Source organism: Sander vitreus, chromosome 15 (genome assembly GCF_031162955.1).
Source record: "Sander vitreus isolate 19-12246 chromosome 15, sanVit1, whole genome shotgun sequence".
In the NCBI taxonomy this organism is placed as follows: Eukaryota; Metazoa; Chordata; class Actinopteri; order Perciformes; family Percidae; genus Sander; species Sander vitreus.
In genome coordinates this window covers 12571763-12599552 of record NC_135869.1, presented here as the reverse complement: position 1 = coordinate 12599552, position 27790 = coordinate 12571763, and the positions used below count along the sequence as shown (strand labels likewise).

The 27790-nt window shown below is 41.4% G+C and overlaps 1 protein-coding gene across 1 annotated transcript; it reads left to right on the top strand.

Annotated features, from left to right (window-relative positions):
- The first annotated feature begins 1192 nt into the window (after positions 1–1192).
- On the top strand, positions 1193–27790 carry mrc2 (mannose receptor, C-type 2). The gene is made up of 29 exons (XM_078269131.1): positions 1193–1489; positions 6679–7083; positions 8889–9062; positions 9176–9340; positions 10268–10381; positions 10671–10808; positions 10922–11113; positions 13718–13872; positions 14029–14133; positions 17529–17644; positions 17769–17917; positions 19181–19398; positions 19662–19804; positions 19893–19989; positions 20072–20201; positions 20442–20474; positions 20600–20766; positions 20973–21141; positions 21229–21371; positions 21537–21645; positions 22021–22187; positions 22276–22384; positions 22845–23083; positions 23222–23384; positions 23463–23612; positions 23890–24003; positions 24529–24708; positions 25123–25146; positions 25251–27790. Exons 1-29 carry the CDS (start codon positions 1363–1365, stop codon positions 25469–25471), a joined length of 4416 nt encoding a protein of 1471 aa, XP_078125257.1. The 5' UTR covers positions 1193–1362; the 3' UTR covers positions 25472–27790.

Genomic DNA, 27790 nt, shown 5'->3' with positions numbered 1-27790 from the left:
GATGAAGCTAACAGAACCACATCATCTGCAAAGGGCAGAGAAGCAATTCCATGTTCCCCAAACAGTACACTCTCCTTCCCCAGATGGCTTTAAGATCCTGTCAATGAAAATCGGAAACAGAATCGGTGACAAGGGACAACCGTGGCGGAGTATAGACAGAGCTCTCATTACAGTTATATGAGGAACGGGTGGCTGACTGTTAACCGTTGGCCGTTACCCTTCCACTACACCAGTGCGTAGTACCCCCCCTGAATCTGAGGTCAGATTGTCGGACCTCAGATTCAGCACCCTGTCATAAGCTTTTCCCAGGAGGCTGAGGAGTGGGATGCCCCGACAATTTAAGCATACCCTCCGCAGCTTCAGCATAGAAGGTGCTCTCTCATCCACACATGGTGCCTTGCCTCTGGCAAGCTTCTTTACTACCTTATCCCCACTATCGCCGGGGCTCTCACCCTGAGCAACTCTGGAAAAGGAGAAAGTCCAGACCCAGTGATATGCGAAGAGTTAAGACCACCTGTCTCTAATTGTTAGCGTGTTAGTGTGGCCTTGACCAACAGCCACTTTGCTCGTTTGAAAGCCATGATGTCTCTCTCTCTCATGGGTGGGCCAAATTCTCTGAGTGGGCAAAGCAGAGAAAGGGGAGGTAACCTTTCCCCTTATGACCTCATAAGGGGAAGATTCCAGATCGGCCCATCTGAGCTTTCATTTTCTCAAAGGCAGAGCAGGATACCCAGGGCTCGGTTTACACCTATCGCCATTTCTAGCCACTGGGGGACCATAGGCAGGCTGCGGAAATGCATATTAATGTTAAAAAAAAACTCATGCAATTTTCATGCCATGGGACCTTTAACTAGTAAATCCTATATAGTGTTTTGTGCAAAAGAGCCAAAACTCTAAAAGTAAATACAAAAAATAATGATGTAAAGGAGGCATATAGGAATTTCTCAAATAATTAAATATTTTCTAAAAATTCCGATTTTATATTTGATTTTAGCACCATTATCATCATCATTTATTTTACTTTTTCCTCACAGCTACGATTAATAAATAGCTTTTATGAGATTAAATTGTTTTTTTTATTTACTGTCACCAGTTCTTTGTACTTGGTTGCTATTGGGGGTCCCCTCACAGGCGCCTGGAGGTCCCCGGACCTCATGTTGGGAACCACACACACGTTGTTGACGCTGCTCCATTCATTTCACTCAGATCTGACTGAGAGGCAGACGGAGCTATAGCGGTCAAACTCGCCACCAACTCTGCATCATCCGTAGGCTACTCAAAGTAAAACACTGGGGCAGTTGCTGCTCCTGCTTCGCTTTTTTCTGCTGTGTTTTTCGCAGCGTGTGTGTTGTAGTTGTGAGCATGCAAAGCAACGGCCATCACCGAAACAAGGAATCAAGGAAAACATGGACAAATCGGCAACTTACATTTTACAAATGCACTTTATATTTATTCATCTTTAGTCTGGAACTGAAGAGGAGCGTTACGGGTGAGAAAATATCAACTTTCGCTTAATTTAATTGATGTAAAAGTCGAGAAACCGGGCCGACGTTTAACCTAGTGTGCATGCTTTTGTTTTGACAACGACTTCCAGTTCGAAAAGGCATTAGAAAGGAGATACTGAGAGATCATTTCTGCGTATTCTGGATTCGGTGCCTCGGTATGCCACGAACCAAAAGTCCGAGCAGTGAGTGGAACCAGATGTGGAGAAAAACGGGGGGAGGAGGGGGGCTGCTGGCTTAGTGTCTCTATTGTGATGTCTATTTATGTATTACGTTTATTTAAAGCTGCAAAGCAACGCACTTTTTAACTGTGTTGTTCTATTTTTGTGCCGGATTGATAAAACTGACGTGGGGGTGACGATTCATTTGGCACCCTGCGGGCAGATGTGACCTTTACATCCTGTTACAGGCTGCAATTAACACATTCAGTCCAGGCCTGCACAGCTATTAGACCTTAACATGTTATGGGATGCTGTGGAGGCTAAACCCACCTAAACAATGTCTTCCAGTAAATATTAAATTAGAAATTTATAGAATGTTTTGTTGTTTTTTTGACCACATAATTGTTTTTCCAGAGTTTTTGCTTGTCAACTGGAAATAAGAGTTAGGCAGCTACCATAAAGAAAATGATTAACCACACATGTACCACTTTTAGTTTGATCTTAAAGTTAGTTTAAGATTATGAGATTGTGTAGGTTTACATTCCCAGTCTTATCCCTAAGAATATACTGCACAATCTAAATAATCTGGAGCTCTTTTTGACAAGTATTTTTTGGGGCATTTCTGCCCTTATTGGATAGGAAGGCTGAGATATGAAAGGAGAGAGGGGGAAGACATGCAGGAAAACCTGCAAGATTGGATTTGAACCCTGGACCTTCTTCATCGAGGAATAAACCTCTGCATATGTGCACCCGCGCTACCAACTGAGCTAATTGGCCACTAGTTTCTTTATTTTAAAATGACTTGCATCCATTTGCCATCAAATTGCCCTGTTGCCAAACTATAGAATCCCTTTTAAATGTTTTTTTGGACCAAATTAATGAGCTGCAAACTGATCTAAGTTTAAATATAATGATTGTTGATTTGTTTAATGAAATTAGGTCTCTTTGGATTTGTTATGTGCTCAGCATGTTGTCATGAACTTTCATGCACTATGTAACGTCATGAGAAATGAGAGTGTAGTGCTGTCCGGGACCATGTATTGTCACCACAACACAACAGGAAAGAAAAAGAAGGGCAGTGATACTAGATGATTTATAGGAAATTAGGATTTGATTCCCCTGATTCATGACTGGCAGAACTGCAATACAACAGAGTTTATTCGGGCATGGAAAGTTCAGACCAATATGGTGTGGGATTTCAAAGTAAGTTTCCCATGATTTATCATATGTGGAGACTCAGCTCCAGCTCTCTGGTGGTCTCTGGTGCCAAGCTTTAGAGCGAAGATCTTCATGATCTCACACAAAATACCCATCAACGTTCATCTTAGCACTGTTCCCCTTTACCTACTATTGTATATAACTCTTATCAAACTATAATTTAGCAGTTAAACCTGAACTGTGACAAGTCGTTATCCCCCTTATACCGTGCAGAAGCGTGAGGACTGATGAAAAGTTTCGACAGTTTGCATGTATTCACACTGGTTTCTAAATTTGATAAACACTTTCCAGTTAGCTCTGTTTCTGAGTGTGGCTGAGAGATGCCCCCCCCCCCCTTTCTCCTCTCCCCTGTCCCATGCTTCTTGGATGAGGTTAAACCTATCCACAGTTTGGGTTGCTTCAGAGGCCAGACCACCATAAAACACCAAAGAAACAAACACAGCAGGCTGGAATTTCCTGCCTATTTGTTGGTTGCCATTTTATCACACTGGCCAGTAAAGGCCTGTTCTTCTAATCTCAGACATCTGTCAAAATACGGAAAGGTTTATACGGGAAAAGCCTTCTGCTCGAACATCAATCTAAATCTTTAGATTAGACATAATTATGTAAAATAAATGAATGGTAAAAGTAGGCCACTTCGTTTAAATTATTGTTTCAACCGCAATGAGTCACACAATGGAGAAGTTTGTTGAACTCATCATCTCTCAAGCCGAGACTCGCTGTTGATTCGTCACCCAGATTTGCAAGTACTGTCCTCAAACCTAGTCCAACAGATGACCATAGTGCGGAGGTGGGGGTTCTGGGAATATCTGCCTCTCTTGGCAAGTGTGGTTGGCCGTGAGTTTCAGCTTCTCTTCAGCAGGAAACTGTCTCCAGCGTTGAAAGAAAGGGGTGACAAGGCAAAGGGGAGGATGAGATCACAGCAGGAGAGCTGTTGTGGCTTAGCTTTCACAGGGCTCAATGGCTTAAAGTTAATCTGGAATTCTGCACTCTCTCTGATTGCCCGGGAGTTTTCTCACATCAAACATCCAGTTGTGTCGCCTCCAGACTGGAATTAAAACTTCTTTTGAATTTGCTTCTTTCTGTCTGGAACTTCAGCTTCAGGTTGTCTAGTGGTTCAAAAGCTTTTGCCAGGAACTTCTCATGCAGTCATCATATTAATCCTGATCTTATATTCACATACTGAAGTTTATTCAACAGTCACTGTAATGCTGATTTTTACTGGGCTGGTTCCAGTGTGAAAATCTTCTTACAGGCACCATTGGAGGTAACACTGTGGTCCATTATAAAACATGGCTTTAATCCCCATTTTGGGTGAAAATGGCATAAGACTGAGTTATTTGCATATATGCCTCATCTCATTAAGAAGTCAGTATTGTGTAACTCCAGCTATTCAAGTCTTCATAAGGGTTTTACTTGCAAAGAGAAGTGTAACTAAAACCTGAGCTAAGATTATAGATCAACATTTTATTGTGTGTTGTGGTAGACACCCCACTGTAATTGCAGAGTAGAGCTGAATTACAGCAGAGATCGGAGGACATGTCTGTCAGAGAGGGTTTTATGTGAACTATCCTGAGGGTTTAATGCAAAATACGATTTTTAGAGCTGTAACGATTGGTCAGTGGACAGAAAATGAATCAAACTATTTTGATAATCGATCCATTGTTTAAGTCATTTTTTAAGCAAAGAAATATCAACAGTTCTATCTTCACAAATGTGAATATTTACATTTACTAAGTATCTAACTATGTATCGTTTTTGGATTGTTGAATGGACAAAACAATTTAAATACGATTACGAATATGAAAAACGATTAATCAATGAATCAAGAAAATAATCAGCAGAAAAGGATCAGACAGATGTCGCTGATGTTTTTGCCTTTTAACACTTCCACTTTCAATGGAGATTACTGTGATTTTCCACAGCTCTTTGCTGTCTGTTTTTTTTTTACATTTGATCCTGCTCTGGATTACGTTGCATTAATAGAAGTGACGAGAATAACAGCCTCATGGAAAGATAATCTTGCACCAAAAGCAACTGAGATGTTTTGTGTTAACTGGACCAGTGTTTGGATACAATAGAATTTCTGAGAAGATATAAGGTTTTTTTTGTGTCCCTGTCAGGGAACACTTGCTCTGATTTGAATCTTTCATGATTAAAACCATAACCGGCAGTACACAAACCTAGCAGCTGGGTGTTACTGTAAGAGGGATAGCTTTATAAAAAGAACAGGGTGGTGATTATATCTGATTACACTGTACAGAGCACTTTCAAACTTAAGCTGAACCACTGTGCCTCTACTGCGCTCCATTACTGTGTTTGCTACCGACCAAATGAGCTAACACTGCTTCTGAGAAACTCAACCACAGAGGCTGAGAGCAAAAAGAGGGGCGTGTCTTTCGTCTACCCCAGATTACAGGGAGTTTTATGGGGCTCTTGATGAGACTCCATTGTCTCTGTGTCTATAAAAGCAGCACAGGAGGTTTGGAGGGTTTTAGCTTTTAGGTAGGAAACGAGAAATTGCCGCTCATTGAGCGGAGTGAAGTATCCACATAGGAAAGCTGTGTTTTTTAAACCAAATGCCCAGTGATCTTTTCCCACCTTCCCCACTTCCTGGCCTCTCACAGGAGCCTGCCGAGTAGGAATGCTGAGGGTCTCACTTTTTTTCTCCAAATCTCAGATCTGAGAAAAGAGATTTATGTGTATTTTGTGGATATTTTCTTTCAAATCATTTTAGCAGGACCGTAATTTAGAATCACTCCTACACTCCAGAGTTGTTGTTTTTTTCTACCACCTTCACACAGACTCACAACCACACACCATTCTGTTCACAATCCTGGCTTCTAGGTTACCAAACCCTAAATCCTTCAAGAAAAAAAAAAGAATGATGGAAAACCACATATATTTTTGAGAAAGGGTGTTGGGTTTTCATCCTGAAATTCCAGTCACCGAGGCTGGCATCCAGCCACTGCTCTGAATATGTTAAGTTCAAAATAATTCCCCCCCCGTTACAGATAGGGTTAGGATCAGTTTTCTGCTTACATTTTTATTTATTTTTGATACATTTGTACAAGTGTATATGAGAATACTGCAAAGCTCTGTTAACACCTTGCAGGCGGCTATTAGCTCCTCAAAGAATCACACTGAGGTGATGCCAATAAAGGCATCAGTGTACAGCCATGACAGTCTGCTGAATGAAAACAGCTACCCATTTCACTCCTGAGTATCATTACAGTTTCATCAATTTAATCAAATTCAGACCTGTGAAAACATTCAGTCATTTGGGTCGAATGTATCAGTCACCCGCCAGATTCTCACGATAAAGACCTTTTCCACCAAAACCACCAAATGCTGCTTTCTCCATAGTCAGACCCAACTAAATAGACACCAAGTGAACAAAGTGAGAGGCAATTTCAGGTCAAGCCTTAGGAATGGGGTGGGTGCATGTTAAAATACTTCCTAACCTTGCATTATAAACATGCATAACCATTTTATTACAGTTTATTGCATTACATTTCTGCAATTACGTCCTGCTGAGAGCTCTTTCATATAATGTGTTCACAGGATTTTAAGGTTATTACAGGGTTAATATTATTATTACTATTAATACCACTGAAGTGTATTACGCAGGACATCAGAGGCCACAACTCAATCTAGTTCTCACCCAGCACTGCCTCCATTAATGGAGATATTGATCTAGCCGCTGACCCGTTCTTTTGCCACATTAGCTGCTAACATGGAATCCCGTTTTCATCAGCATTATCGACTGATGCAATTGTTTCCCTCTGTCTGGACAGCGCCGCTGGACTCTGACGAGTTTGCTTTCTTCCATGAGGGCGCCCAGGGGTGCCTAGGGGTGCGGGATCACTCCCTCGTCTTGTCAACCTCCTGTGAGGAAGACAACCAGCGCTGGAAGTGGGTGACCCGTGGTCGCCTGTTCAACTTGGGCTCGTCGCTGTGCCTGGGCGTAACCACTGGTAACGTCACCTCCAGACGGGACGGGTCTCCTCTGGGTGTGTACACCTGTGACCGCGAGCCACCCAGAATACGCTGGACCTGGAACTGTGGCCAGGTGTTGGACAACCTCAACAACTACCTTCCCTCACCCTCGTTTTGGAACTCCTCCTCAACCTCCCCTCCTTCAAAGCTCAAATGGACACTGTATGGTGGTGTGCAGGACCTGTGCTCTAAAACGTATCGTGGTAAGCATGCTTTTAATCAAACCAGATCAGATTTGCTGATTCTTCAGATTGGTGGTCAGTCTTTACCTGTGTGTTTGACCCAAAAGGCTTTACTAATTATAATAAGAATGTATTGATCCCCAGGGGGGAAATTAAATTTTTTTCACTCTTTCACACACTACACACAGGCCTGAAATACACACACTTGCTAAGGACCTATACATGCACCGAGCAGTTGGGGGTTTGTTCGATGCCTTGCTCAAGAACACCTTGGCAGTGCCCAGGACAAAGCTACTGCCACCCTACTAACTAACTACACTTCCAGATTCCCTTTAAAATACTTTCATTTAAAAAAATAATCATAGAAACATAGAATACTATATAGACAATAGAATAGACACTTTACACAACCTGCACAGCTAATTAAGTCTGTATGTTATTTAATGTGATCATTATTTATTTAAATTTGAAAAAAAATAATAATATAGGAACAACATTAAGTTAAGTAAGGAAAAATAAAAATACATAAGATGAAAAATAAAAAAAATAAAAGTAATGATAATAACAATAGATAAAGTAATTCATCAAATCCATTAAATATAAGAAATGAGATCCCAAATATTGACACAGTGACCCAGTGAACTGCTCCTTCGCTGCATGTTGTGGGGCCTCAGTGCGGAAGATAGACTTACTGTTGTGAATGCCACATCTGTATCTGATCAAATGGATATAACAAAATGTTGCTTTTAGGGCATCTTTGAGGACAAGTGGCTGACACCAAGGAAAACATTGCTAGTGTTTGTAAACTCCAGTAAACACACAGAGTTTTCCTTGCCCTCAAGTATATTTATGTATAGTTTTCAGTTCAGATTAAATCTAACCATGGTGGTTGACAGCTAAGCCTCATTTCCGCTGTCAATGCCATTCTTACCAATATCAAATGTCACAGTTGTTCATTGACAAACTATACTGTGAGGCTCAGTCAGCTGTACGAGTCTACAGTTAACAGGCTCTGCTTGACTGCAATAAAAACCAGATCTGCCATAAACGCAAGATCAGAAAATCTCCCTATACTTCCTCCTTTATCCCTCCTCTCTTTAGCTTTTTTGTGGCGAGGGAATTGGGCGCGTGGACATTTTCAACTTTTAAATGCCGAGCTTCAAAAGTTTCTTTGTGAAGTCAACTCGCTGCTGGAGAAAAATGCCTCTGACATTAGTAAGCGACGGAGAGACTCCGCTGCAGCCAACCTACCAGCCAGCTGGCCAGCGGTGGAGGGAAGTCAGGGAGGGAGCTTCAGAAATCTTTCCTTCCTCGTTTAACATGTCTGCCCTACTTTCCATTGGCCTAACTTGTTCTGGTAACACTGCAGATCCAGCGTCTCCCTCTCTCTGTTGCCCTTTTCCTCACACCATACTTTACTTCTAGAGAGCAGAACGGCAACCTCAGAGTGACTGTGAAACTGTGAAAATATAAATACAGATATAGTTTATAAGGGAAACTAGCCTGGTTCACAAATTGCGTGTGCTCTTTTAAAGATCTTGCTTTGAGGCATACATATTTGATGAAATGACATGAAAATGAAAACAGTTGATTCTGTTTTTAAATATAGTTCATAATATCGCTTTTCCTGTTTGTTTGCTCTTCCTTCTGCTGACCACTATTTGACTTCACTGTTTTAACTGTAACATCACCCTCTGTTTTTCACAATGTGTTTGATTATACAAGTCACTGGGAAAACAGATGAGGTATTTCAGTTCAGCACCGTTCTCAGCCGGTTCTCCTTCCGCATGCAGGGATTCAAAGACTCTCCTCTCTTTGCTCCTCAGAGATCTACACAATCCAAGGGAACTCTCATGGCCGCCCCTGCTATCTGCCCTTCCAGTATGACAACCAGTGGTTCCACAACTGCACCAGTATCGGGCGTGAGGACGGTCACCTCTGGTGTGCCACCACCTTTGACTACGGCAAAGACGAACGTTGGGGCTTTTGTCCTGTAAAGAGTGAGTTATCACTTTGCACAAATGATTAATTGCAGAAGCTCAGCAAAATTTACTACAATTTCCTCTCACCCTCCTGTCTAACTAACGTCTTATTTCCCTTCCTTCACTGTCAGCCAGTGGCTGTGAAACATTCTGGGATACTGACCCGCTGACAGAGAGCTGTTACCAGTTTAACTTCCAAGCTACGCTGTCATGGAGCGAGGCTCGGATCAGTTGCCAGCAGCAGGGAGCAGATTTGCTAAGCATCACCAAGCTACATGAGCAGACATACATCAATGGTAATGTCAATGTGCACACATGTACTTTTATGTGCAAAGACATCCACTCATGTTATAGCTACTTGTTTGAAATATACATTGATATTGTTTAGGGTAGACACAAAGCTACTATATTGGAAATACAATACACAATACACCATCAAATAAAACCTCAGAAATATGCAGCAACCACACATTAATCAACACAGTTAGACAATGAATCATTGATTTACGTCCTGGCATACAAAAAAATAAGAGAAAGTCTAATTACAGTCTAAAGAAAGATAATTTGGAATTTAAGGATTTCTGTTGGGTTTTTTTATCCGTAGGGGTGCAATTCCACCGTTTGCACCCCTGATCAAATCAGCAGTGAGGAAAATAATCTTGATTTCTTAATACATTTCTAATTTCTAATATGAGCAATCACCATATTACTTTTTAAAATGAAACTGTGTTATCATGTCTGCTGATCAAGCCTTTCTTTCTTAGTTTTCCTGTGAAAAACATTTAAAAAAATCTCAAATATTAATAGGCCATTTAGGGCAATAACATTTGATGTGCGGAATAATATTTACTCATATTTTCTGTGCACGTTCACTCTCCTAACAGGAATAATTGATTTTTGGGATGTTATGACCCTGTTGCCAATATTAGTCAATTATTAGATAATAATTCTGTCATCTGCCCAATACAGTGTTGACATTTAAAACCAGGGCCGCTCACACGGGGGGAACACTGGGTCAGTTGGGCTCTCTAACCTTTAAATAATCTGCGGGTGGGGCCTTTGGACATCATCTTGTCCTGGGCACGAGCAAGACACACAGCAGCCCTGGTTAAAATCATGGCTAACTTTTATTGTGTTTTCTTTCCCAAAAGTACACAGAGAAAACACAGGGTTTTTTGTCATATTTCACAACATTTGAGAAAGGTATTTTTCCACTGTTTTAGGTTTACTGACAGGCTACAGTGCTGCTCTGTGGATTGGCCTCAATGACCTGGACATTAATGGAGGCTGGCAATGGGCCGACTCGTCACCGCTCAAATATCTCAACTGGGAGTCAGGTTAGACTGTAAAAACAACTCACCCTTTTCTTGTTTTTTTTTTTTTAAGCTTGAAGTATCTGTGGTCTTTTTTTAAACATCCATTTCCCACAGAAGGCTGAATGAGCATGCTTGCTCATTTTGAGCACACACTGCTCTGAGTGTAAATACACTCTTTGTGGCCTTCCAGTGCATTTGCAGTCTTTTACTGTCGAGCACTGGAGTATTTTGGGGTTAAGTGGTGAATAAAGGTACCTTGGCATTAGTGATGTTTTAAAGTGAGTTTCTTTTTTTAACTCTCGTCCTCCAGAGCAGCCAAACCATGCTGAGGAGGAGAACTGCGCTGTGATCAGAACATCGGGTCGTTGGGAAAACCGAGATTGTTCTGTTGCTCTGCCGTATGTCTGTAAGAAGAGGCCCAATGCCACCCTGGACCCCTTCACTACTGGTCAGTGTACAGACATCTGAATTAGTACATTGAAGTGAAATATAATAGAAACAGTCCTGCCACAGTGCCAAAGTCCAGCATTTGATGGGTTTTTATCTTTTTTTCTCCCACAGACTCGTGGGCAGATGATGAGAAATATGAGTGTGATGTGGGCTGGCAGGCCTTCCAGGCTGGCTGCTACAAGCTAACTTCAGATAAGATTGACTGGGATACAGCTCAGAAAACCTGTCAGAGGATGGAGGCCAACCTGGTCAGCATCCACACCCTACCTGAGCTCGAGTTCATCATACGCAACCTGAAGAAAGGTGTTTTGTCCTTTTTTTTTATTGTACTGCACCTTTTCCTCTAAACTGTATTGCTGTTGGAAGCCAGAAATTAAATGGAATTATCTTAAATCAGAGTTCAATCTCTATACCACAGGATACCCACTAGTAGTACACTTTAAGGAATATAATAAATACAAAAATAACCTGTTCCAGGCAGAGGAAGTGAGGGAATTTGCTATTTTTCTGTATAACTATAGAAGAATAAAAAACATCACGCTCAATCAAGGAAAAAAGAAAGAACAGGATTGCACTGTGTGTAACTAATGAGGCAAATGGTTCACAGAGTTCACACACTCAAGTCTATCAAAATGCTCTGTAAATTTATTTTCTTCAATTTATATTTTAAGCACAGTGGAGCAAAATGTCTCAGCTATGCCTTCTTCAGTATGCTTTCCGGTGGATTTGGATATATATTTCTGTGTAAAAAAAGAAAAGAAAAGCAATAGCAAATATTTCAGTTAAGATAAGTAAAATATCGACGATCAATGATATTTTCCAGCTGTTTATCCTACATTGTATGCCCACATCTCCAGAGCAAGCTCAAATGTAGTGGAAACCAGGCAGCTCACTCCTTTTCCTGAGCTGAAAAACAGCATATAAAGTGAGGAATCAAATTTTTAGGTCATGGAATTGCTCCAGTGTAGTTAATGAACCTCATGGAAAAGTTTGTCAGTTTTATAATATGGTCAAAGTTGGAACCCTAATCCCATTTTGAACCCTGTTTCTGTATTTCCTAATTGTCTTCCTAACCTTAAAGGGGTGATAGAATGCAAAACCTTGTCATAGTTGAATAATGACAGTTCGGTGGGTAAATAGGACATACATAGAAGCTCAAAATCCCATTGATACCCCTTTACTATGCAAATCTCACATTTTGAAACTGCCGCTGAAAGTTGACGTCAACATCTCAACTCCTAGTCGTTGTCACGCCCAAACATTTGCATAGGCTACACCACTGACCTGTCAGCTTAGTCTTCTGAATCTAGCTAGGTCATGCAGATCTCCAGAGGTCCGCTATTTAATTAGTAAATTCACTTCTGAGACTTTTTTATGCAAGAAATCAACTATGTAGAGGTCAATTATGGACCGTTTTACGAAAATTGATGGCTAATTGCAAATTTTGTCCGACTGTGTGTCGCAGTTCAGCAGGAGCTCAGCAGGCTACATGACAGCGGCCGGTGCTGCCTCGCCGCCCCGTGTCCTACTTCATAGACTCTGGCTCGCTGTGAGCTAGCTGGATCCGCGCAAAGTCACAGTTTCTGGGTTACTGGACTACAAAATGCCGAGGCCCTGATGGAGCTCAAAGGCCTGCAGCTAGCCACGATCTTTACCCATAGGATTGAAGGGACAGTAGCAGCTAACGAAATCCGTAGCTAATGTTCACAAAAATGCATTAAATTAAAATCTGACACCATTGTTAGCTTTATAAGACCTTGGGGTAGATTTTATATAAGTGGCGTGACGAAATTCAAACTGTAACTATACTCTAATTATGCCGAAAGTGAAGCTAACTAGCCGCGATCTGTACACATAGGATTGAAGGGACAGTAGCAGCTAACGAAATCCCTAGCTAATGTTCACAAAAATGCATTAAATTGAAATCGGACACCATTGTTAGCTTTATAAGACTTTGGGGTAGCTGTAATATAAGTGGAGTGACGAAATTCAAACTGTAAATATACTCTAGGTATGCTGGCAGCTGGCAGCCAGCCAGCTTCGCGGAGCTCTCCGGAGCCCCGAGCCCCGGTAGTCCAGTAACCGAGAAATGGTGACTTTCACTGGGTATGGAGGTTGCTAAAGCTCCTAAAGTCCGACACGTCTTACCAAATTTGCAATTAGGAATCAATTTTCGTAAAACAGCCCATATTTGAGCTTTATATAGTTGATTTCTCGCTTAAAAAAGTATCAGAAGTGAATTTAATAACGAAATAGCCTGACAAACAATGTGTAACTTTGCAGTGGCTGAAATATGAGACCTGCTGTCTCGTCTCCAATGTGTTTCTATGTGGTTCGCTCAAACCAATCATCGTGCAGCTCATCTAAATATTCATGAGCATACCATATTTGGAAGAAAAGCTCTTGTTCCAAATAGAGCCATATTCACAGGGTAGTTAAGGGCCTAATAAAATAGCATTCGGGCAATTTTCAGCCCAACCAATGTTACATACCCTATTAGGAGACCTTAAGGAACAGTGTGAAATACCCTATATAATCATTCTATCACCCTTTTAATGTCTGTCTGTGTCCTCTGTCCAGTGATGGATTGTAACTAAGTACATTTACTCAAGTACTGTACTTAAGTACAATTTTGAGGTACTTGTACTTTACTTGACTATTTCCATTTTATGCTACTTTATACTTGTACTCCACTACATTTCAGAGTGAAATATTACTATTATTAATAGTATCTTTTAGTCCACTAACACATTCATGCTTCAATGCTAATGCTAATATTTTTTTAATTTTAGTAACATCTTGCATGACTTTTACTTACTTACTTACAGAGTATTTTAACACAACATATTGTTGCTACTTTAACTTAGTAAGAGATCTGAATACTTCTTCCACTACTTCCTCTGTCAGAGATTGACCAGCTATGGATCGGGCTCCATGACACTGATATGCAAATGGACTTCCAATGGACTGACCACACGCCCGTCATCTTCACCTACTGGCACCCCTTTGAACCCAACAACTTCCGCAACACCCAGGAAGATTGCGTCTCCATTTGGGGAGCTGTAAGTGACCCTCTTCACCCTCTTACTGACCCCCAAACGTCTGGGGCCTTAATCACCTCAAAGTAATGGACTCTCACTGTCAGCGAGTCTCCTCTGTTTGTATATATTTAACAGCTGTTTTCTCTCTTTCTGTTTGTGTCTTGCTTACATGTGCAGGAGGGCCGCTGGGATGACAGCCCTTGTAATCTGACTCTGGCCTCCATCTGTAAGAAACCGGGAACAAAGAGTGATGGGAAGCCACAGCACCAAGACTGCAAACAAGTATTACTCTTTTTCTTGCTTTGCTTTTAGTGCTACATATTTCAATTTCTCATTGACGCGTCTGTTTGTGCTTTAGATCACTGTTTTTTTCCCCAGTTCTGGAGTAGATACAATTTAGTTTTTTTTTTTTTCCTTCCCTATATCTTTCAGTTTTACGCCACAAAGATTTTATTCAGATCCCCTGCAGCATTTCTGTGCTCTTATTCCAGCTGCTGACAGTATGTAGTGAGCATAATTATTATTCTAAGTATTTCAGCTGTTCCTTTACCTTTGACCCCTTTTCCCAGAACTCTCCTTCATCTCTCACCCTTCATCTCTCACCCTTTCACTGGTCCACTGATCCACTAGTCCACCCCCAGTCTGTAACTGTAATATAAATCACTCCCCTAAGACTACGAGCATGCACCCCAGACAAACGGAACGCTGGAAACTTGGCTTAACACATTTCCATGGCCCAATAAAACAAAACAAAATACATTATATTTTTACGGTATTCAAATTGGGAAATGTTGTTTGTGTCTTCATTTCATCAAGTGTGTTCAGTACATACAACAGAAATGCACTATCACGCCCACTACTTGTATCTACATGGCGAACCAAACCCCATCTGGAGGATCCATCTACATCTGTCTCCGATTTCCCAGTCCATAATTCTCTCCATATGAGACTTTAGGCCTCTCATACCTTACTTGTCTCTACCTGACCACTGCTGCTGATGGTCACTGTCTAAGTGGACAGTATAGTTTATTCAATCCATGTTTGACATATGGGATAATCTTAGTGAGAAAATTAATCTTAGTGTGCGTTTGTGTGTCTTTGTGCCCTTCAGCAATGTTACATTTTTGCTAAGCGTTGATTTATGATGTAAATGATCTGACGTTGAGAGTCGTGCTGTTTCTCAGCTGTTACGTTCAACAAAGATCTTTGTATGGATTGTTTGGTGTAATGAATCTTTACCCTTCTCCCTGGGGGAGCGAGGCATCATGGGTGGTAATGTGACAGGGGTCATTTGGCATGGCACACACTGCAGGGCCCTGTGGCGGGTCAGTTCGTCTCAGGCAGATGAGCCACTTCACACATGTGAAACAACAATGACAGACCGCTTCAGCAACATTACACCACATGATCCCCGAACCAATACCCCATCCAGCGCTTGGCTCATTACTCAAATAATGTAATGGATTGCTCATCACAGTAATGCTGTCATTGTACTTACTCACTGAAGTGTCGCATTTCTGCTTTATACTTCCAAAGATAGTGATTTTATTATCAGGATAACTCAGTTGCTTCATGTGTGAATAAACAGAGAGATGAGACAACACTGATCTCTGATGTCAGAGGTGGCCTGGGGCGTAAGCAGCTGCTTAGGGCCCCTCAGTCACCATGAGACCCTTGCAATAATTGAAAATGGGAATAAAAAATAGGGAGTGCCGTTGTTGATGTTGAAGTAAAAAACCAGGTGCTCGTCACGGATAGGGCAAGTAATAGAGTAAGAATACAAAAAACAGATTACTTTAAAGGAAGTCCATGGTATTTGTTGTCAGTTTTAAAAAGTATCCGAGGTACTCTGATAGTAAGTTAACAACCAATGTGTTTTGCCTCAAAGGATCTTCATCAGGGAAAAAGTTAGAAATGAGCTCTTTCGTTTGTGTTCATTTTTGTGTGATTATTTAACCATTTAAAGCCACAGTACGGATTTTGCCTAATAACACCCCAGATGTCTTCCAGAATTGGAATTATAGCTAATAACACATTCTAGAGGAACAACAGCAACAAAATCAGCAAGTGTATATTACAGTGACTAATCGATATTTGTTATAATGACAAAATATTAAATGACAAGGTAAAAAACAATGTGAAAGAGGATGCTTGTAGTGATAAACCAATAGAAAATGATCAACTGAATCTGCAGCTCCCCTCAGCTTTACAGAGCTTTATAGTGAGTTTCAGCTTTGTTTATCTGTCTAGGTTTTGGGTCACTCTCACCGCTCTCATAGCGTCAATTTTCGGCCACAGCTGGCAGCTGAAAAAGCTCGAAAAACCCACCAAGATTAGCTGGTGAACATAGTGCAACATTTAGCAGCTAAAGAATCAGATATTTCCCTCAGGAGTTGGTAGAGACCTACAACAAAGCTAGAGAGAATATTGCACATTTATCTGCTGCTCAGAAACATAACTCCAAATGAATGATAATGTTGCTAGGTAATTGCTGAATGTAAATAGTTTGCTACCATACTGCCATGTCATTGTTGTTGTTGTTGTTGTTTGGGGGGGATGATTGTGTACTTGAATGTAATGTTAGGATGGTTCAGCTTCTGTGTCATTTATTGGGGAGCTAAATCAATGGATAATGGAAATATGGGTGAAATCAGGTGTGGTGTTTCATAACATAACTACATAACAGTCTATTCTGGTTGAAATACGTCCCAATACTGTTACATGGTATTCAGAAGATGCAATAAGTCAACACTGATCTTGTGACTGTCAGACAGGGAAAGGAAGGATAGGAATGAGTGTTTAAGAGACGTGAGTTTGAACAGATCAAACCTCCAGCAGCTGTAATTTTTGAGGTTTTTGTCTTTATAACAACGTGGTTGTGCAAAAAGCCCGAGGTTTGGCTTTATTCCACAACTGTATACGAATTGTCTCTCTCTATTATTCTGCAAAATCTCACCCCTTGTGACCTTCTGCGTGTTGGCTGCGCTCTGCATCTGTACACGTCCACAACTACAGTAGGCCTACATGAGCTGTCAGGAGGGATTGAGGCCAGGGAAAAGTTATTTCTGCATGCCTAGACGTGTTCTTTTTAATCTGCATTTGGGATACTGGGATAAGTGGACTCACTTTTGTTTTAACTGTTAAGATGGCATTCAAATTATTTTCTGAGAGACACCATTTATGTGTTTTACCTCTGCAAAGGAGGGTATGTTTTAGGTGTTGTTTGCTTGTCTGTCTGTGAGTTTTTTCTTTGATTCCTTGGTCAAACACATTTCTTTCACATATCCATACAACACCTCAAACCAGTTCAATGTTATTTGATTCTCTATTTTTCTTTAACTGTTCCAATTTGTCGTTGGCCTATAAATTGCCAAAACCTAGACTAGTCAGGTGGTGCTACTGAAACATGAGCTATTTAAATGCCTGACTCACTTGAATTGTAACTTTCCATTTACAAAGCACCAGTATTGCTGGGATTTAGACAGTATCCAAAAAGCTGCATGATTATATGCCTCCATGTGTGTTTTGATGCACATCCAGGTTTTAAATGATTGAATTAGCCAATCTAAAGTGTTGCACAGCCATTGTAGACATTAGTACTATTTGAATGGTTAATGTCTATTTTTTGAGTTTCGTTATGGTTATGTTTTTCACTTTCTCCTTGTTTCTTCTCTCAGGGCTGGAAGTGGCACAGTCCAGCTTGTTACTGGGTGGGAGAAGATCTGTTTACCTTTGATGAGGCCAGGAAGTCCTGCGAGGACAATGGAGCCGCCCTTGTTACCATTACCAATAGGTGCGACAGCAACACAAACTGTACATACCCTGACACACACACACACACACACACACATGCACACCGACATCACAGTGTGTTCTGTTAACTCTGCCTTTCTAAAATTCCTTGTAAATCTTTAAAGGTTCGAGCAGGCCTTCGCCAACAGCCTGGTGTTTGGTCGCTCTGGTGATTCCTTCTGGATCGGCCTCCATGACCAGGCCAGCCCCAGCTCTTTCCACTGGCTCAGCGGGGATGAAGTGTCCTACACCAACTGGAATCGCGACCAGCCGGGTAGGTCATATATTCCATGTTTGAATGAGCAGAATGAACTGCAAATATGATCTGATAATGTATTACAGGAAGTAGAATGACCAGATTGGGGTTGTTACAGAATCTTCTCCACCCACCGCCTATTTATTACTTTATTCCTGTTGCTGTGAGTTCACTTCTATAGCTGGAGATTTTTTTAACATGAGGTCCATTCTGAACCAGAGCCAATTTTGGATTGCATCTACAAAGAAGAAACTGGATTTCTTCGAGGTTCTTTTTTTCTTTGGCTAAAATACAAACTCAAAACTATACCCTGATATCCTGATTTGGCTGTAAAGCATTGTGATTAGCTGACAATCTGCAAAAATTATCAGCAGCTGTCAAAACCAGCCAGCATGGGTATGTTCTGATTTAAATTTAATGTATCAAAATTGGACCAGCTTGTTGAGGAAATCGTAAACTGTGTTTTGTCTTCCAGCAAATAGTCATTAGAGCTCCACAGGAATGAGGCAGCAAACAGGGGAGAATACTCCTTGTGAAATTCCGGCTAGCATGGATTTTAGATTCACCATAATTTCTAAACCATACGTGGAGACGCAAAAACCAGTTGTGGGCGAGTCCTCTGTCTTTAGAGTCACTGATAGATCCAAAGATATGAACTGGTTGACCTCTGCATAGATTATAGCTGCACTTTGTTGCTCTTGTAGACTTGGCTTATTAAAAGAACTCATTTAATTTCTAGTATAAACACTTATATACTAACTTATATTCTGATGATATTCATAACCCCCGAAATGTAACACCTGAGCTTGCACCTGAGGCCTAGTAGTACCAGAAGTATTTACTACAGTTTAACCCCAACACCTCTATTGGTTCTCTTCAAAGCTCCAAAGCCTATGATTGTATCATTACGTTTTAGGAGAAAAGCCCACTATTTCTATGTGATACAGAGACAATCACATAGAAAAATATACAGACAGATATCTTCATAATGAAATTTTTAAAAATCATTACATCGAAGACCACTATTTTCTTTTAAATATGGTCCATAACAGAGATCCATAAGGGTGATTAGAGAAATAGAGCCCAAACAGGGTTTACAGGAAATGTTGCCCTTGTTTTGAGAAAAGTTGAATGTAGCATCCAACACTCATAATTGTCTCTTAAAAAATGTGTAATTACATTTTCCACACTTTTTTTTCATTCCTCTATTTCCACACATTTCATCATTGTAGCCTATTTTTCTCTCCACTCACCTACATTTCACCCTGGTATCTATTTCAGTGAAAGTCCGTGGCGGCTGTGTTTCCATGGCGACGGGCTTCGCAACAGGTCTGTGGGAGGTGAGGGAGTGTGCGTCATCGAAGGCTAAATTCATCTGCCGTCAGAACCAGGACACGTCTCTGAGCCCCGAGCCCCCTGTCCCCCAGCCCACCCCGAGCCTCAGCGGCTCTTGTCCCAGCAGCTGGAAGAGCAACAGCGACCTGCGCTACTGTTACAAGGTTCACCCCAGCAAAGTTTCACTGTTTCACACCATCAGTACTCACTTCAGTCACACTTTGGTTTTCATTAATTCATAACTATAAAAAAAAAAAAATCTGTAAAGTCTAACAAAAAATAAGTTAACAGCACTGAGTTCTTCACAGTTTTTACTGTCAAATGGCAGACAAAGGAGTGGAAGTAATACTATTGCTAATACTAATTGTTTTACACCAGTATTGCATTTTAATTGGACTGCAATTATACTTTTATCACTTGTGTGCAGGTGTTCCATTCTTCCCAGCTGGAGAAGAAGCTGAGCTGGCTGCAGGCTCACCTGTCCTGCCGGAGACACGGAGCCAACCTGCTGAGTATCAGCAGCCCTGAGGAGGAGCAATTTGTTCTGCAGGTCCTCCATGAGGCCTTTGGGTGGGTGTGCACCTCTGACCAGGTGACGTGTGATGTCATATGATGATAACGATGTTGTTGCTGATGATGATGATGATGGGGCCCACAGGGAGTCAGAGGACCATGAACAGCACTGGTTTTGGATCGGACTGAACCGCAGAAACCCAATGGACAATGGCAGCTGGAAGTGGAGTGATGGACTGGCTGTGAGTAAAGACAAGATGCAGCCTCACTGTGTAGTTAAAAATGCTTGAAGCACAATCTGTTTACTCTTTGCTTGTGTCTCAGTTCACATACCAGAACTTTGGCCGCTACTACTACAACGTCCGGCAATGTGCTGCAGCAGACTTGGGCACTATGACCTGGCTGGCCATGCACTGTGACTCTGAGTTAGACTGGATCTGCAAGATCCCCAGAGGTACAACAACACTGGACCTCTTATTTTGGGCTTATTTAGACAATCCTACAGTACACTGTATTGGTGCGGTCAAAATACAGTTATATAGTTCTATAAATCTTTTTGAAATACCCTTTTCCACCTATATCATCACTCTCTGATTTGAGTCTCTCAAGATGTCTTCCCTCTTGTTATTCATTGCATTTTGGTTCTCTCACACTTTGTTATTTTGTATTTATCTTTTTTAATCTGTTTTTTTAGGTAGTGTTGAGAAGGAACCAGACGTCTCTGAAGGTCAGTCTTATTTTCTTAGCTTTGAACTTCTGTCATGGTACTAAACTGATTTCCTCAGGGCTTATTTAAAAACCATCCATTTCTATCTCATGGCTGTCTTTCTTATCTCATCCCTCATCTGTCAGGCACAACTTCACCGGAGTGGATTGGCTTCCAGGAAGCTGAGTATAAATTTTTTGACCACCGCACCACTTGGAACCAGGCCCAGAGGATTTGCTCCTGGTTTGATTCCTCGCTGGTCTCGGTCCACTCAGTTGAGGAGGAAGCTTTCCTGGCCAACACTTTACGCAAGGCACTGCACACTTTATCAAAAAATTCATAATTCTTTGTATGAGTTGATATAATCAAGGGCAAAACTCTCTGAAATACCTAACAGGCACCAACCTGTGTGTGATCTCTGTAATTATTGTGTCTATATTCCGCATGGCAGCCTTCCGCAGGCTTTAAAAGTCTGTGAGGCCTCAACATGCCTTTTTACCATTCCTCTCTCACTTTCAGATGGTGAAGGTGGAGGGTGACAACTGGTGGCTGGGGCTTCACACCTACGAAAACGATGGCCGTTTCCACTGGTCTGACCACTCTGTGCTCAATTATGTGTCCTGGGCCCTTGGGAGGCCGCACCCAGTCAGCCGTGATCGCAAATGTGTCCACATGTCCGCCAGCACAGGTGAGAACAGCCAGAATAAGAGACCTCAAGAGAGTAAATCAAATGCAGTACCCATACATGAGCTTGTATTTTTCACTCTTAAAACAGCGGACTGGGCTGATCAGAAGTGCCAGTCTGACCTGCCCTACATCTGTAAGAGAGTGAATGTCACAGGCACCATTCCTCCAACTCCGTCATCACCCCACCTACCTTCAGGCTGTCCTGATGGATGGTCTTCCTATCAACATAAGGTAGAGCTGCAACACACCAGGAGTTCAGCATAATGCAGCTATTATGTTAAGTTGTATAAAGGATGCTGGGTGTCTAGAATGTATCAAATATGTTACCACATAGGCAGTGAAGCTTAGCAAGTAAGTACCTAATGTTTTATTTCATGACATCTGGTGTTTCTGTAGTGTTTCAGAGTATTTGATCAGTCATACCGAGTGACATGGTCTGCATCCAAGTTGAAATGTGAAACGCAGGGAGGTGTACTGGCAGTGGTGTCCAATCATCTGGAGCAAGGTAATTACAGCAGAATACATCCGACATAAAGTTAGAAGCAGGAAGGTGGTGCTGGATTTAGCTGAAGTTAATGAACTTACCTCTCTACTTCAATATAACTTACTTTTTTTAAATTTATTTATAAGGTAAATGCGTATGATCTGCCATTGTCAGCAGCATCAAATGGATGTAGAATGTTATGAGAATTAAAAGAAACAGTCATTTTATTTTAATAGGTTGATTTTACGTGATTGCCTGTTAATTCACTCATCAGTGTGTGATTTAGATATTCATGTTTGTATTTACCTATGCCTATATTCAACACTGATTATGAGTGTCTCATAAGAGTCTCACCACATACACGCATACTGATGCAATCGATTCTCCTCCTCACAGCCTTTGTCACTACCCTGCTTCAAAATGCCAGTGTTGACCTTTGGGTGGGTCTGACCGCAGACTCTAAAGGTCATTTCCACTGGGCCAAGGCTGGCCTGCTCAGCTACACCAACTGGGCTGCTGGAGAGCCACTCGACAACAGCGGACCACACCACAACAAGACCCCGGTACCCCTAACACTTACCTGTCAGCGCACGCGTCATGTTTTTGTCCTCAATCTGTTCCTGTTCTGATGATTTCACTGTCACCTCTCAGGGAAACTGTGTGGTGATGATTCATGGGAACCCACAGAAGAACACTGGCATGTGGGCCTCACGAGCCTGTGAGATGGAAAGTAATGGCTTCATCTGTCAAAGGCAACAAGGTGGGATATTGAATAATAACCACAACAATGTCTGCTTCAAAATTGCAGAATATTTGCAACACAAACAGAATTCTACTTACTGTAAATCATCTTGTGTGACTTTGTCGTTTCTTCAAGGCAAGGCAAGGCTTTTATTTATATAGCACATTTAAACAACAAGGCAATTCAAATTGCTTTACATAAAAGATTAAACGGTATTTTAAATACAATTAAAAACAACCAAATGAATAGAAACATGAACAAATTGAATAAGATGGGTATAAAACACAAGAATAAAAGTTACAGTGCAGTGTAAGAGATTAATAATTATTTGATTTAATAAAAGGCAGCGGCAAACAGAAAAGTCTGTAGTTTTGATTTAAAGGAACTGTGAGTTGCAGCGGACCTGCAGTTTTCTGGGAGTTTGTTCCAGATATATGTTAAATTCATAGAAACTGAACCCTGCTTCTCCATGTTTCAGACTCAAGTCTTTCTCCGGCCCCGGCGCTTATTCCTGCCTCCCTGTCAAAGCCTGTGGAGCTGGGTGGAGTGACATACCGGGTTGTGGAAAAGCGTCTGGATTGGACTGGCGCCCTGCACCTCTGTGAATCTTTGAATGGGACCCTGGCCACGGTGAAGAATCCCTACCAGCAAGCTTACCTCACACTGCTGATCAACAGCTTGCGTCAGCCTGCCTGGATCGGTCTCTACAATTATGGAGTGAGCCTATTAACTTACAGTATATCTTATTATAATATTAATAGAGTTACACACGTGCAACAGTGTTTTCCTTGCAGAGGGAAACTGCAATGACTTGCAACTTTAATTAAAAAAAAATAATAATAATAATGTTTTCAGGGACGAAGCTTCACCTGGCTGGGTGAAGAAGAAGTTTGGTATTCAAACTGGAGAGATGGGGAGCCCCATCAGACAGCTGGATGCGGACGCATGACCACTACTGGCCAGTGGACTATGACTCCCTGTGATGCTAAATTGGAGGCTGCTATCTGTCAAATTAGTGGTATGTGCAAAATAACATGTCAGTAATCAATTCCTGTTAATTTAATGTATTAATCTCTGTTGTTTTTCTTCTTGCCAGATGAGCGTGTGCTTCACGAGTGGATCTACCCTGGCCAGTGCCCCCACTCTGTGGGGGAGTGGCCATGGGTGCCTTTCAGAAACTACTGTTACGCCTTTAACCTGCAAACTGTTAGACTGCAGCAGGATGCACGTACATACTGTAAACAAGGTAGGGAAGAGTTTCAGAAGCTCCCTCACACATCCTCCATCCTCCTACTGTGCTGCCCACACAGCTCATGATACTGAATTGAAAGCCAATTTAGTGCAACACTTCTGACCTTCTCCACTGCAAACATAATTGACAAAAGGATCAATATCAATATGTCTAAATTTAGAAATGCTCATCATTGAGCCGGCTGCACCATTGTTAAATCTACTTACATGATCAATTCCCATTTATCATTTGTTCCATCTCTGTGTATTCCCTTTCTTTTTGTCTCTTCTAGTGGGAGCTGAACTTCTCTCTATCTTGGATGAGACAGAGAATGGATTTGTATGGGAACACATCCAGAGCTATGCAGCGCAGGCGCATGGAGCTTGGCTGGGCATCAGCGTGAAAGGTCCAGCAACATTGCATCAGACAGTCTGTCCCATCTCTCTCTACAGCAGCAAACTTATTAACCTTCAGTTTAAAAACTCAAAAAAATCCAAGCTTATTCATTTTTGGCTGCTTGTAGTGAAATTTTCTTACTCTGCTTGCAGATAATTCCCCTAATTTAATAAGTTTTACCTGATTGATTATTATTTATTTTTAGAATAATCATGAGACAATTAATTATGGAGACAAAACCTAATTAAGACTGTTTCTCTTGTGTCAAATAAATGTGATTAAGAACGGTGCATTATCTCGGAAAAATTAATTAATTTAAACTGCATTATTATCTCTTGAGTAAAATGCCCTAAAATATGCTTGGTAAGCTAATGGTAACTGAATCCAACATTGGAAACCTCTATGAATAAACAGAGATGTCAGGCAAAACATGATATGACGAATTATCTCTCCTTAAGATAAAACTAAAGAAACAGTTTTGGCTTCAGTGTATTTGAAGCTTCTCTGAGTGTGTGTGCATGTGTTCCTGCTGCAGGTAGAAGCCTAGTGTGGAGCGAGGACACAGAGATGTCGTACACTAACTGGGAGGCGCATGATGTCGCCTTCTCTGTTCTGTCTCCAAACTCCTGCTTCTGGATCCAGAGCAACAGTGGCCTGTGGAAGCCGGGCTCATGCAGAAATCGCACACATGGAGTCATTTGCAAACGGCCTCGCAGTAAGCACACACAAGACCACTTTAGCCAAGGGGAGGTTATTCTCAGTCTATTTGAGTTTGTCAAGTTTGAGATCACACTATGTCAACAATGAGACCAGAGTAAATCAAATCATTTTCAAGGTTTCACAAATGCTGAAGATGTTCTAAAGCATGATGATCCATGTGCAGGAGCTGACACAGTGTCCTTTAACATCAAACCAATCAATACATCAAATATTGGCTAATCGATTAAAAGAGGTTCACATAATACTATACAAAACTTTAAACCCTTAAATTGATTATAGTGTTGAGAGAAAATAAATTAACAATGAAGCAGCCACAGAAAAACAGACAGTGGAGATCAAATGCAATTAAAATGAATGCCAAATACTAAAGTGATCAATTTTTACTAACTGTCTCTTCTTCCATTTGCAGCTGCTGAAACCTCAGCTGTAAAATGTAAGTGTGATTATCTGCTGCTATGGTATTCTGTTCACTTGAATAAATGACTTAACCAGAAAGTGAATTATGTATACTAATCCTGACATCCATCTTCTACCTAGTGGATAGCGACCACCTGCCCACTCTGATTGTTGTCATGGTGACGGGCCTGGTGCTGGTGGTGCTGATTGTTGGCGTGATCTACTTGTACCGTCGGCGAACTGTTGGGTCCCAGGGGTCCTATGAAGGGGCCCGCTACAGCCGCACCAACGCGAGCCTCGCAGAGCAGTTGGAGAAGAACATCCTGGTGTCTGACATGGAGCTGAACGAGCAGGCAGAGTAGCAGAGCCGCCCCGGACAAAACGACCAACCCAGGACTGGACCCTACCTGACACAGAAAAGGCTGATTTTTAACGTGCTGACTCAGATACACATTGTGGCATTTATGCTTGTGTTGTCTCTTTTAACACCAAAAAAAATATATATTTTGAAGGGCTGTGTAGAGCGCAGCAGATGTTAAGTTTAAATTGAATCCCTGCCTTCTCAACCCTCTTCTGCCAAGACTTAACAGTTCAGGCAAGTTCTCTCCAGACAAATCAGATCCTTCCATATGTAGCCTACAGCTTATCCCCAAAAGCGTTCATGAAGGCCATGAGTGGATCTACTGGGAGTTTAGTTTTATCGCAGCTGGAAAAGTTCAACATAAATCGGTTTACTGAAATGACTCCTCGCTGTCTTCCCTGGTGCCAATGTAAATTTTTGCTCGGTGTATATTTCCTTTGTTGTTCCCATTTTGATTGAAAGATTTATAAAAAAAAAAAAAAAAAAAAAAAAAAGTCCTAGATCCACAGATCGACTCTTAACTAAAACTATTTGTCTCTGTCCTCTAAATACACAGTCACAGTCTTCTTCAGGACCAAATTCACCTTTTTTTAATTCTGTTTTGCCATTTACCTGAACTTGAGGTGTGTTTTTGTTGTTTTATTGCATTCATGTCATTCCCATTGATTTGTCATTATTTGTGCAGCTGTAGAGAGCTGTTACTGATGATGCATGTGTGTTTTTTGTGAGTCTGCCTCTCTCCTCCTTTCTGATCTGACACGTCAGCACCAGCTGTCAGGCAAACAGAGGAGGAAGTCCAAATGTGAATGTGTGGAGGGTGACAGGGACCATTATTAGTGGTGACCGTCTGAGGGCAGTACACTAGAATTGTGCACATTACTAATACTAAGTTTTGTACTTAGTATTGAAAGCTGGTCTGTAAGTAGACTGCATGATCAGACTTTCAGCTTCCAGCTCCTTGTACATTTTGGCACTTTCTGCTATTTTCTTGAGCTAATTCAATCATCCACTTGCCTTTAGTCATTTTCCTTGAGACACTGTTGTCCTGTGATTCTTAACTTTTTTTTGCGTTGGCTCTCCATGCCACCATCTGTTGCTGTTTCAGCAATTTTTAAGAGCAGTAATTCTCTTTGTATGCATCATGAAAAAGGATTTGCAATTTGATATTTGTCTGATTCATCTTTTTATGGACCGCATTTCACTTCTCTGTATGTTTTATCTTTTGGATATTTTGTCTTTTTAACGATGCAGGTTTTATTATGTGCTTTGACTTAAAAATTACTGGTAAAGACATTTGGAAACTCCTACTTTTATGGGATACTCATCAACACTTCCTCTCATTGCCCCACAAAAGAAAACATCCCTCAAGTGAATGACACTATTGTATATACAGTATGAGAGCCAAGGAATGTTTTAAAGTGAAAATTGTGTACAAGAAAACCTCTTTTTCCATGTCATTTTAAGATTTCACATTTGCACAGCGTAATAACTACATTTATCAGAGCTCATTTGCCTCCTCGAACATTTTTCCTTTTCCCTCAGCTCTTGCCTCTGAGTGCATTTGTGTCTTTCTGCTTGTAGGAATGCTTTGGAGCCGTTTCAGTCTGAGGCTTTTGGTGTCTCACAGAGCTGCTGTGAAAAAAAAAAACAGCTTTTTTTGCTCCGTGAGTTGGACTAAGACAGAGGGGGAAGGGAGGAGGAGGACGGAGTAAGAAGAAGTGTGTGTGTGTGTGTGTGTGTGTGTGTGTGTGTGTGTGTGTGTGTGTGTGTGTGTGTGTGTGTGTGTGTGTGTGTGTGTGTGTGTGTGTGTGTGTGTGTGTGGGTGGGTGGGTGGGTGGGTGGGTGAGAGAGAGCGTGTGCAGTCTCCAGCTGTGGAATGTTGAGTCGGCAAGAAGAGCTCAGTGGCACGTCTGGAACCAATCAGAGAAGGAGGGCTCAGGGACATGAAGGGTCAGGAAGAAGAAGAAGATTGGAAAAAGGAAAACTAGATGAAGGAGAAAAGGGGGGAAAGGAGGAGTGTGAGGAGGAGTCAGGGATGTAGGAAGAGAAGAAGGCAGGATAGGAGTGTAAAGGGTGCAGTGGCTTACCCTGGCCTCTGCTGGTAGTTTTGCTGTACAGGTTTGTCTTTATATACAGTAAAATATGAACAGATTGAGCTGAAGGTGTGACGGCCCTCTGTGTGTTCCCAAATGAGATCATGTCTGTGAGGCAGGCCGGCTCTTGTCCCTGTGAAGATTAGCTGAAGCACCTGTTCAACTTTTTTTTGAACGTTTTTGTGTCTTTTTTTTATATGAAATGAATAAAGTCTATGTTCTCAAAG

Excerpts from the sequence above, each read along its gene's own strand:
- mrc2 (XM_078269131.1), top strand. The coding sequence starts at position 1,363 with ATGCAAAGCAACGGCCATCACCGAAACAAGGAATCAAGGAAAACATGG. Across the intron at positions 19,990-20,071 it reads AGTGGAGTGATGGACTGGCT|TTCACATACCAGAACTTTGG; the intron begins GTGAGTAAAGAC and ends CTTGTGTCTCAG. Across the intron at positions 23,613-23,889 it reads ACGTACATACTGTAAACAAG|TGGGAGCTGAACTTCTCTCT; the intron begins GTAGGGAAGAGT and ends TGTCTCTTCTAG.